The 12099-nt window shown below is 34.8% G+C and overlaps 1 protein-coding gene across 15 annotated transcripts in view; it reads right to left on the bottom strand.

Annotated features, from left to right (window-relative positions):
• LOC6032089 (putative mediator of RNA polymerase II transcription subunit 26) overlaps positions 1 to 12099 on the bottom strand; it is a 38688-nt gene that overhangs the window by 15750 nt on the left and 10839 nt on the right. For 4 of the 15 annotated variants that reach the window (XR_005276623.1, XM_038248869.1, XM_038248871.1 and 1 more), the window contains exons 1-2: positions 1196 to 1441; positions 101 to 341 (exon numbers count right to left, since the gene is read on the bottom strand). The exons of 3 other annotated variants lie outside the window; for them this stretch is intronic. Coding sequence is in view for 11 of the 12 variants with exons in the window: in XM_038248869.1 (XP_038104797.1) it covers positions 101 to 132 (32 nt within the window). In the remaining variant the exon portion in view is untranslated. Of the gene's footprint in view, positions 1 to 100; positions 342 to 1113; positions 1457 to 12099 lie in introns of those variants that run through there. 8 more of the 15 variants (XM_038248858.1, XM_038248865.1, XM_038248860.1 and 5 more) reach the window with 7 other exon arrangements.

The following is a 12099-nucleotide window of genomic DNA, read 5'->3' as shown; positions in this document are numbered from 1 at the left end:
AGGAAAAAAAAAAAGAAAGTCACCCGCAATTAGTATGCATCGCACGTGGTTCTTCTCGGTTTCGATTTGAAAATTGTCTGCGGTGCGGCGGCTCGCTTACCAATCCCACAATTGCCAAAGGCAGTTAAACATTTTGAGGCTCGTGTTTTTTTATTTGTTATGCGAACGACACTTTTCAAACAATTCCTAAACTACTTATGTATGCGGATGAGCGTGAGTTTTGTGAATTCGATAGTAAAAAAAATGCACGATTACTAATGCCGCGAAGCGTTTCGCCCAATTGACCATGCTTGGAGACGACGACGTCTAATTGAAATTCCATCACATCCTGTCGGCTGTTCCTGGATCGCGAGTTGAAGAAATGAAAATATGAGCTACACCTTGGAATGTGCATACTAATCGCAACGAGGTCCATCCACCAGACGCGCCACCGAATGGTGGCGGCACCTTCAATCGAACATTTTAAAATATTTATGCTGGGCTGCGGATCTCTCCCTCCTCGTCCAATAATTGCGAGTCAACGCCCGTTCCATGACCCAATTTGATGATGTCCGTCCACCAACCAACATATCTATGTGCGCTCTATGCTCTATGTGCAGTGTGCATCCACCGAAAGAACGAACAAACGAACGAAAGGTGCTCTGCAGAAACTGGTTCGTTCTGCATTCCACCCCTGGTCCAGTTGTGAGTCCACCAATTTTCCCTTAAATATTTCGCATATCAAAAGAAAAGCAAAACGAAATACTCCAGAAAGGGGAGGCCATCTCGGAGCAGCAGCAGCACTTGAGCCTACCCCTCAGTCGGGTGGAAGAACCATATCGCACCTCTCTTTCCTGGCCACACACTACGCATAGCATCACACTACAGTCAGACTGACTGACTGCCTGACTGACTGTTTGTTGGTGGTTTCTCCTGGTGTAGAAATTTTCCTACACGGGAGGGCACATAAATCGATATTCTTTTGCTTAGGTCGGAAAAGCAGCAGCACTAAGATGCTTGGCACTCTAATGAATTTTGCGCAATTTTCCGCACCCAGGGACATAAATCAGCCAGCATTTTCCATTAATTGTCCTCGCCTGAGACCAGCGCGAAACAAAAAAGAAAGATCATTACTATTTTTACTAGATATGCACAGGCAAAGGCCGAACGGTGAAAATGGCCAAAATATCACACCTCTCTGCCCACTCGCACTCACGGAAATCCAACGCCAGGAATCATTCTCAAAGTGGAAAAATCATCCCAATAGTGTAGAAAAGGACATTTTTAAAAATAGAGCAGAAAAAACTCCTAATTTATCCAGTTAATACGCCGCAGTTCACACACGCTCTCACGATTGCACGCGCTGAAAAAAAATCGGTCCCCGAAAAGACTCGCGACCAACCGACTAAACTAACTAACTGACTGAAACTGAAACTGAGGTTGGCATGCTCACCGTTCCTCGGTGATTGCAAATCTGCAGAAAGAAGGGGTGATGAAGTAAAGTGTGCTTTTCACTCTCGCTCGCTCTGTTTTCGCTCTTTCGCTGGAGATTTTCCCTGGCTGGTGGGCGCCTTCTTGAAACCACTTGACCAAGACTCCTGGAAAATGTTCTCACCCTATCTCGCTCTCTCGCTCTCGCACAAACTATTGACGGACGAACGCGTTCTGGATGTCCTGGCGAAAGTACAACAGAGAGCGGCGCCAGCGAGAGAGCGAGAGAGTTGTAAATCTGCGAGATTATCGATTTTGAGAGGAGGATGGTTGTGAGGATTGATGGGGTTTTTTTCCGATATTTGGTTCGAAAACGGGATGTCAAGTTGTCGGGAGACGGAAAGCACACGGATGTTCGAAAAAGCTTGATTGAAATTCGCGTCAGGAATTTGTTTGATAAATTCTTTTTTTTCAAAATCGCAATTGTTTTTGCTTTTTGAATTTTGTTTATTTATTCGTCTGTAAATTGTTTTTTTATGATTGTTTAGGCCGCTGCAAATATTTTTTGAAGATTGTGTCCATCGACTCTGAGCAAAAGTCGAGGGGGGAGGAGGCAAAAAAAAGTATCAAAATTGAAATAGGGAAACATGATTTCAACATATTAATGAACAAAAGTGTTTTGTAATGTTCCATTAGTTTCCAAAATATCTAAGTAGTGACGAAAATTTTATTTTTCAGATTTTTTTTGCGAAGCTTTAATTGGAATTTCTTAAAATTCAAAACATTTTTAAACGAGCCCAAACATCCTAAATATTTGAATCAATGCAGAAAAATGCATTTTAGATAGTTTTCAGATGATTAAACATCTATTTTCATGTACATTTAGATTTTTTTTGTCCCCTGTTTTTCATGCAAACTTTTGAGGGGGGGGGGGGGGCGACATAAACTTTGAAAAATATTATTAAAATGCTATATTTTTTGAAAAATACACAACAATATCATAAATTAAGTGTGAGGGGTGCTACGGGAACCCCTCTCCTAGAAGTTTGTATGAGAAAATCGTCTTGAATTTGGACCACACTAATGTATGCATAAAGTTGTTAAACTAATGTTCACTTTTAAAAATCTAAAAAACTTTATTAAATGGAATTAAATTGTATTTAATAATTGGCAATAACAGGACATTTCAGAGTATGGAAATGTAAAATTCAATGTTAAAATGATTTTTCCTCAAATATGTTGTCAAAAAAGAGCATTCAATTATAGACTGATTATAACCCTTAAAAAATATTCAAGTTGATGCATCTTCAGACTTTTAATTATTTTCAACCCTATAACGAGCATAGATATTACAAGTATATAATACTATGAATTTTTTTGTTTGTAGAAACTCTAGTCATGTCTCATGGGAAAATCTGTAAAAATAATATTTCATTTTAATTTCCGTTACAAAAATAAATTTGACAACTTTATTTCGATAAAAAAAAGTCCTGCCGTGTTATTGACTAGCATCCCATAATGTTTTTAGTTGAATTAGAAATGCAGTAATTTTTGCAATGTACAATGAACATATTTTTACGATAATAATGATGATAAATGTTATGATAAAATGTTGTAACAAGAAATGTGAAAAGAAATTGCATGTCTATGGAGGGTTGTAGCTTGGATTTAATATCATCATTGAAAAAATCAAAAACTTAACAAGATAAATGCATTCAAAAATTCAAAAATTAAGGAAGAAAAACAAAATTTTCAGAAGAAAACCTTTAGTCTTTAGAACCAATAAGAAGAAGGTTCAGATCGCTGAAATTTTAAAGATATCGCAGTTTTAGTAAATAAAAGTTGTTTTTTTTGCCAATTTCGTCATTTTCTCGTTTTTGCGAGAAGTGCAGCGGAAAACCAGGATTTTATTTTCAATAAACCATATCTCAGAATCCTGGTAATGAACTCCTCCGATTTTTTTAGTATGTTAGGTAAAATTGTCCGAGAAATCCGATGAAAATATTTTCAGGCATAAGCTGTTTGGTCCAGATACCGTCAAAACGGCATTTTAAAGTTTCATACGACCGTTTCATATTTTAGGTTAGATTTTTGAAACTTCTTACTATTTTCTTTAAAAAACCAGCTTATCACATTTCATTTGCATATAAGACAGCTAAAGTCGGTTGAAATGGCGGGGAGTCATGATTTTTTTTTTTGAAAAAGTGGTTTTGCGAAGTTTGACGAAAATTGTAATTTTTTGGACCACCCTAACGCGGCGTATTACAATATAATAGGACCTATTAAAAAACTCAGGATATATTCTTGATTTTCCTTGAATTCTCAGCCAAACTATATACAGTCATTCGCAGAATATGTTCATTTCAAAATTAAGAACACAATTAAATAATAAAATGTAAAAAATAAACAAAATTTTGAATTTATGTTGGTTTTTCAAGGTCAAAAGACAATAAAAACTATGATTCATTGTTGAAATATCCAATTCAAACATCAAAATGAAACGAAATGAATAAACCAAAGTTGAAAAGAACTCCAAATCTATTTGAAGTAATTAGAAATTGTTTATTTTTATTTAATGCAGGAAAAACAATATCAATCCAATTTTTAGCTTTGTTCAACGAAATAATTCATTCTGAAAACCCATTTAAAATTTCATTATTATTATTTAGTAGGACTAAGGTCTTCAAATTATTTGAAAAATAAAAAAACACACATAAAATCACATATGAATTAACTTCATGTTCAACGAAAACAAAAACATAGGACAACTTTTCACAACAATCGAAGCTCGCTCGCTCACATTGCGTGTGATGCATAAACAACAAAAACAGTAGTTCCGTTGCATTGCATCATCTCTCACTCTCACTCACACACATATGGCGCGGCAAACATCAGAACGCGAGACAAACGGAAGAACAGATCAGTGAGCAGAGGGGCGACGCGCCAGGTGGAGGTGGAATAGCGAGGGTGTGGTGTGGTTGTTTATAATTTTGTTTCGTTTTTGGTGCACATTGTATTGTGTGATTCTGTCTGTGTCGGTCTCGCTGCAGTTGCAAACCCCAGACTGAACGACATTCATTAGCTGGGTCTGCTCGTTGCGGCACCCCCTTCCGGTTTAGTTTTGGATTGTGTTCTAGGCTACATATGTGTGTTGTACTGCTCAGAAATGGGTTATCTTTGCTGGTGCGGTTGGGAAGCGTAATGGGTTCTTGGGCACGTTTTGTCTATTCGACGTTGACCCAGCTGTTTCCGGTTTTCGATTGATTGATACTGATAGAAACTAATTGTGGCTTTGAGGAAATGTTATACATGTAACCAGAAATACGCGAGGAGTTACACAATTTCCAAGAATAAATCAAATTGACTTTTCCCAGCTCCACTCAAAAACGACAAAAATTTGATCTTTGACTTGAAATGCCATGCGTCTCCTTAAGGTTTCGGCGAAACAAGCCAAACGAGGCCGCACATGGTGTTTAAGGTTGCTGGGATCGTAAATCACTTTCAAACGGCGCCATATGAAGGGTGTGTGATCCATTTTTAGATTTTTTTTTAATATCTGCTTAGCAGCTTGACTTTCTCCCACTTCGAACGATGTTTTGATTCTGTAGAATGGCAAACGGTCATGATTTCAACTTGACCGAAAAAGATCAAGGATTGTTGAAAATTTTCCGATGGCATTGGAATTTAGATAGTTTTTCTTTAAAGAATAAAAATCAGGAAAGTTGCCAAACAAGTATAAAATTAAATATGTTCACACTACTGTCAAGATTTTTTTTTGATTATTCATTGTTTATTTTTATTCACCTTTATACATTTTTCTACAATTTTGAATAACAAATAAAAATCGTGTAATTTCATTTTTTTTAGTAAATTGAATCTATTTTGTGTATAAAGGCCTCAATTTGTCTAGAAGGTGTGAGTTAATCACATTAAAAATTGATTGTGTCACGTTCCCCAAAAAACCATTCCCCGAAAACCATTCCCCAGAAAACCATTCCCTGAATGTACCATTTCCCAGAAAACTATTCCCAGAATGTACCATTTCCCAGAAAACCATTCCCTAGAAAAGTTTCTTTCTCGAAAAATCAAAGTAGTTTTAAATATTAGTTTGTTTGAAATTTCATAGAAAATATAAAAATTATACAAGGTTATTTCACCATGCCAAGAAATTTTCCTTTTTTTTGACAACAATTCTTGATAAAATAACAGAAAATGTTAATTCGGCTTATGACTCGTTCTATTATTCTAAGAAAATTTCCCTTCTTTTTCAGTCATATTAAATTTGTTATACAAATGCCGAATAAATTGCAGTTTCTTTTTATTTCTCGTTTTCCTTGAATGCTTTTTTTGCAAAGAAGAAATTTTTTTGTTAAAATTAAAATATGATTATGGGTGTCATTGGTATAATTTCATTTGACATATTGGACCTTTGGCATATTGCTCATTTTGCATGATTATTTAAATTTTCTAAATTTGATTTAAGGTGACAAAATTTAATCTATCATTTTTGGAAGAAGAAAACTCTCTTGACTTACAATAACTGATTAATTTTTCCTTCTTTTAAGGTCTTCTGACACAAGTTGAATTTCACCTTCTTTAAAGAAGGGAAAACTGTCTTGACTTGTGATATCTGCTAACAGAAGTTGAATTTTCGCTTTAAAGTTTTTTTTTCTTGTATTCTTTCTTGTTTCCATAAGGAAAAACACTCTTGACTAGTGATAACAAATTTAAAAAGTTGTGTAAGTGGTCAAGTATTTTTCCCCTTACTTAAAAAAGGGAAAATCAACCCGTGTCGCAGTTATAATAACAAGGCTATAAATTTTTCCCTTCGTTAAAGAAAGGAAAACTCTCCTCCTCCCTTTTAAAGGTTAAATTCAACTTGTATCAGTCAGTAAAGTTTTCCTTTCTTTAAAGAAGGGAAAACTTTCTAGCCTTGTAATAACTGCTGACACTAGTTAACGTGGTGATTATTGCACTCGAGCGTAATATTTCAATCTTTATTTCTCGCATCAAATTCGAGATTTTTCGATCTAAATATTATGATCATAATTTGTCAATGGTAAGTCAGAAAGTCAAATTAAAAACATTTTCAAAATTCTCAAAAAAATCAAAAAGTTTGGAATTCAAAAATCAAAATTAAAGAGAAAAGAAATTTTAAAATTAAAAAAAACCAAAGATTATGAATTTTTTTTTTAGTTTTTTGAAAATTTGAAATTATGCAAATTTTGCTTTTTTTTTTTGAATTTTTGGAAATTTTGGAAAATTTAGAAATTTAAGTAATTTTGAAAATCTTGTAAATTTTAGAAAATTTTGTAAATTTTAGAAAATTTTGTAAATTTTGAAAATTTAAAATTTTTGGAAATTTTGGAGATTTTGGAAATTTTGGAAATTTTGGAAATTTTGAAACTTTTGGAAATTTTGGAAATTTTGGAAATTTTGGAAATTTTGGAAATTTTGGAAATTTTGGAAATTTTGGAAATTTTGGAAATTTTGGAAATTTTGGAAATTTTGGAAATTTTGGAAATTTTGGATATTTTGGATATTTTGGAAATTTTGGAAATTTTGGAAATTTTGGAAATTTTGGAAATTTTGGAAATTTTGGAAATTTTGGAAATTTTGGAAATTTTGGAAATTTTGGAAATTTTGGAAATTTTGGAAATTTAGAATATTTTGGATATTTTGGAAATTTTGGAAATTTTTAATTTTTTTTTTAAATTTTGGAAATAATTATAATCACCACGATAAATATTTCTGGGGAACGGTACATTCTGGGGAATGGTTTTCTGGGGAACGGTTCATTCTGGGGAATGGTATTCGGGGAAATGGTTTTCTGGGGAACGTGACACAATCTAAAAATTGGTGTTTGAACCAAGATTAAAAGAACTTCTAAATTTATTTTGAGACTTAAACCGTCATTTTGAAATGACGAATGATGAAATGAACATTATTTCAAGTTTTTTTTACAGTTTTAAATCGATTGTAAAGGTTTATCTGTTGAAATATTTATTTTCAGGTGATAATTTATTTATTTGGCTTGATCAAGAATTATGTGGGAAATTTGAGATAATTTGATATATTTTCTTATCTATTGCTCCGATTTGTATTTTTGGCGATTATGGTGGTCCTATCCGAAATAGTGTGGTCCAAATAATTATGTATCTCAGAAACGACTGAACAAAGTTTAACTTCCACGTTGCAATAAAAGTGATTAGTTGGATTTTTAATAACAAATACTATGAAATTACAAAAGCATAGCTAAATACAATTATTATGTCATTTTTTGAAAAGGTATCATTTCGGTACATTAATCCAACTTCAAGCACTCGTCTCCAGCAAAATCTACCGGGAATTCATTTTTATGCAGAAGCATGGTACTTAAAGTTCGATTGATATATAAACCGAAATCCGAAACACAGCTTAACTGGCTGTCTGAATGCTTATTTTTTGCTATTCTTTGTAAGAATGGGTCCCCCTAATGATGAATTACAATTTAGTTATTTTTTTTGGCAAAATAAATGCAGAATCATTCTAAGAAACCAGGCGCCTCCTTGGATTCTGTCTAAGAAAGGATTCAATGGAGGCACTCAGAGGGTAGGGCAAAATCTCAGCAGTTGTTGATATTGACTTTCAAAGTGTTGAGCTATGTTATCTTTATAAAGTTTATTAACGTTCTCAGAAAGTTTGTTATTTATATTATTCGATTTTATAACGTATAAAACTGTAAGAAAATTGTTCCTCAAAACTAAATTGCATTAAAAAAAAAATAAAATAATAATAATAATAATAATCGATGCTGAGTCAAGAGACCACGCTATAGCGACCACATTGTATAGCGTTCGCAGAATAGTGGGTGTGTGTTGTTGTGCCACCCCTTCACTCCTTTTTGCCTCCTCCATCATCGGAATGTGTTCAATGTCCCACCACCCTTCCAAACGACGCTGAACGGGGTAAAAGGGGACAACGCAGCAGCAGCAGCAGCAACGGCAAAAAAAGGGAGCGTCACAATAATAGAACGCGGTTTGGCCACAGCCTGTTGAGGGTTACGCGCAGCAATCGACTCGACTCTTGAGGGTGGCCTCGGCGGCCCAGAAGTTGAGCCGAGTTGGCTTAAATTACAAAATCCGGTTGTTTTTGTTTGGTTTGGCTGGTCATTTTACTGTTCTTTTAAGGTTTTGTTTTGTTTTCTTTTTTGCTGGTCGTGGCGACCAACCGCCATGAAAGTGGTTCAACTCTGACGCGGTATGTCGATTAAACAATTTATAGCTGGACGGACGCGCGTTCTTCAAGTTCTGGTGGATTAACATCTCACCGACATTAGCCGTTAGAAGATGCTAAAGCGTGCTGCAAAGACAACTGGTCGTAAACAGAGCGCGAACCAGACTCTTAGATTTTTATCAATTTCTCCACATAAATCATTTATAGACCCCAGCCGGAGTTCGATCCCAAGCTTGGCAATTAAAAGCGGCGCTCGGTTCCCGAAAATAAGCGTCATTAATTTACCGGGAAAAATCACAGTTTTCGCGTGCGCTGGCAGGTGCGATGCCTTTTTAATCGAGCCCCGTAATTTGGCCAATTTATTCCGCTGGAATAGTTGTTTCATTGACGACGACGACGATTGTGAGGCGGTTGCGTGACGAATTGTAAATGTTTGCTCGAGTGTTTTGGTTCAAGTGCACACACAATCAACGGCAACAACACACAAACCGTGGCGAAAAATACACGCCCAGGCGCAGAGGTTGGGCGAATTTTCCCGAGATGATTTACGAGCGAAATTAGTTTGCAGCTTAGCTATCCAGCTTAGCGCGGCGCGAGAGAGTTGTCCTCGAGGGGGGTGGTGGGTTAAATGGAGCAATGAGCTTTGCTGTTGGGAGAGATCATGTGGCGCGAAATAATGTGGCCAATTAAGGTTGGGAGTCAAACAAACAAACGATTGAAATTTATCAGATTCAATAATTCAATTTAAAAAAGCAATAAAATCAAACATCGTTTCATTTTATTTCAACATAGACAATAAATATAACATGGAATCGCTAAAAATAAAGAATGTTGGCAATGTTTTTATCGCCTTGAAAAATTTAGTTATCAATGTCTTAAAAAAGGTATTGAATAAATTTGATAGAATGTTTAAATACTTCAATAGAAAATTTGGCTTTTGACAATTTTTTCTTCAAGTTTCTGTAAGTAAACTCAATTGTATGTCCGCAATTTTCTGCTTTTATTTGTAACTTTTGAGCTTTTAATTTTGATCAACAGCAAAAAATAATTCAACAACAAAAATTCAAAAATTAGCCTGGAAATCATACAAAAAAAAATCAAAGGTAATAAAAATAACAAAAGCAAATATTTGCCTTTTAATCTTAGGAAAGTAAGTAATTAAACTGATTTCAATGAAGCTAATCTCCGGATATTTTTTTATTTTTGAAAAAAAATATGTTGTATGATTTATCATTTGTTATTTAGCCTTTTTTTCAAACTTGATTAGTTGCCAATATTTTTTAAGTTTATGTAAGTCTAATTTCAATGGAAATTGTTGAATTCCACTTGAGCAAAATTGGACAAGAGTGGAGTTTTTAGGAGATTCAAAATCACCTCCAACAAGGTCGATCCAATACAGATGCGTCTATTCTAAGTTACAATGAAAAAGGCATTTCCAACTTTTTTCCCAAGGGTTCAAGCCGGTGAAATTGCATTTCCAACTTTTTTGACCCCGCTGGGGCTACAAGCAGACATGCATTGGCACGCTCTGCACTGGCACTTCAGATTAGCACTTACCTCAAGTTCTACGCATACTGCGCATTGCACAGTGCTAGTGCTATTTTTTAGCACTCCCTTATAGCACGCCCAAGAAATTTCAAAAAAAAAAATTGGTTAGCACTAGCCTTGGCGGTCAATTGGGTACATTTCAATAAACTGGATTAATTTTTGCGAGCTTCTAAGGCTACAGGCGGTTGATCCATTCACGCAAGTGGTCAACATCTAACCAATTTTCAGTTTCTCTTGCCATTCCGATTCCAATAATCTAAAAGAAAAAAGCTGGCACTTTTATTACACCAACATAAAAAAAAAACTTTACCTTGTAGAGAATAGACCCATGAACCTTTCAATACCAAGTCTTGAATGCAAGCACTACACCAAACTTTCAGATGAAAGTTGATGAAATTATTTGCATAACTTTCGAGTGGTCGACGTCACTCAAATCCAGATAAACAAATGAAAAAAACGTCTTAGTTACCAGTTTAGTTAGAGTGCAAGGGCGAGTGCTATGATTGAAAACGCAGTGCTATTCGCTAAAATAGCACGCGTGCTAACCGCGCGCAGTGCCAATGCATGTCTGCCTACAAGTGTTATCTCAATTTCGAATTCTGCGACCCCATTTTAATCAAATTTAAATGCTTGATTTACTTTAAAATTAAAAACATGCGTTTTCTTAACATTTCATCACCGCCATTTTGGCCGCCATCTTGGATACAAACATTCGAAATCACTGTACAGTACACAGAAAAAAACAATCATGGTAATATTACATCTAGGAAGGGGTACATCTTTTATGTCAGAAAAAAGGTGTAATTTTACCTCTGGAAATGTGTAATTTTACCACTTTTCTGGTGTAATGTCACTTTTTTCAGTCTAAATTGAGGTAAAATTATATCTTAAAAGTGGTAATATTCAAATTTTCAATATTATAGCTTCCAAATTTACATTATTTTTTACTGTGTAGTTTAGGGGTCATACTTAATTTTAACAACCAAACATAAGACAACGAAAAATGTTTTTTTTTGCCTTTCTTACAAAAGAAAGGTTTAAGGTTAGCTTTTGGAAAAACGCTTTTCTCAGAAATCTTTAAAAAATCGTGCACGGCGAGGATTCGTCCCAGGAAAAATCCTGTTATTAAATTGAAGATTATGATGCGCTCTTTCGATTGAATTTTGGCCCGAAACCCGGAACAAAAAGTCTGATTTTAGAGAGCTCTTTTTCTGAAATACATGAGCAATGTCTGTATCCGCTGTTAAAAAATTGTGTTTTCCATCATTGGAAAACCGATCGTTAAACCCACAATTTTTATATTTCAGATCTGTAGCCCTGGGGTCGGAGAAGAACATTTTATTTTTCGATTCACAATTTTCGACCAGCAATTGTGGTCAAAGCCATTTTGAGAGGTATTTTTTGGACTATTTTACAGATAACACTATCTAATTAAAAGAATTCAGTTTCAAACAAAAAGCCATTCAAAAACATGCACCATAAACTGCTTGGGCCCAAAATTTGAAGCTTTTCCAAAATGTATTTCCAGAAATATTGCCATATTAGTACTTTTCGTCCTATTTTTACCCTATTTTTTCCTATTAAATTATTGGTTTTATACAGAATCATATACTGAACATCTAATTCGAAGTCCCGGCTCGTTCTCGCTCGAAAGATCGACAAGTCGTCAAGTCGAAGCATAAACGCCAGCACATTTACGCTTGCGCGTTTTACGCTGCGCGTGAATGTGTGCTTTCTGGCTTCTCATAATAGATCGACAAAGTGCAATATCGATGTATATATTTTTCAAGTTAATCATAGACTAACATTAAATACTGAGTACCTTTTATTTTTTTCTAATAATGTCAATTCAATAAGTTTTTCTTGATTAAATATAATTATCTTGCAGCCCAGAATGTACCTCTGAAATAAAAAAAATTGTATTTG

Source organism: Culex quinquefasciatus, chromosome 1 (assembly GCF_015732765.1).
Source record: "Culex quinquefasciatus strain JHB chromosome 1, VPISU_Cqui_1.0_pri_paternal, whole genome shotgun sequence".
In the NCBI taxonomy this organism is placed as follows: domain Eukaryota; kingdom Metazoa; phylum Arthropoda; class Insecta; order Diptera; family Culicidae; genus Culex; species Culex quinquefasciatus.
The sequence above is the reverse complement of the archived record's forward strand: the minus strand, read 5'-3'. Positions and strand labels throughout refer to the sequence as shown.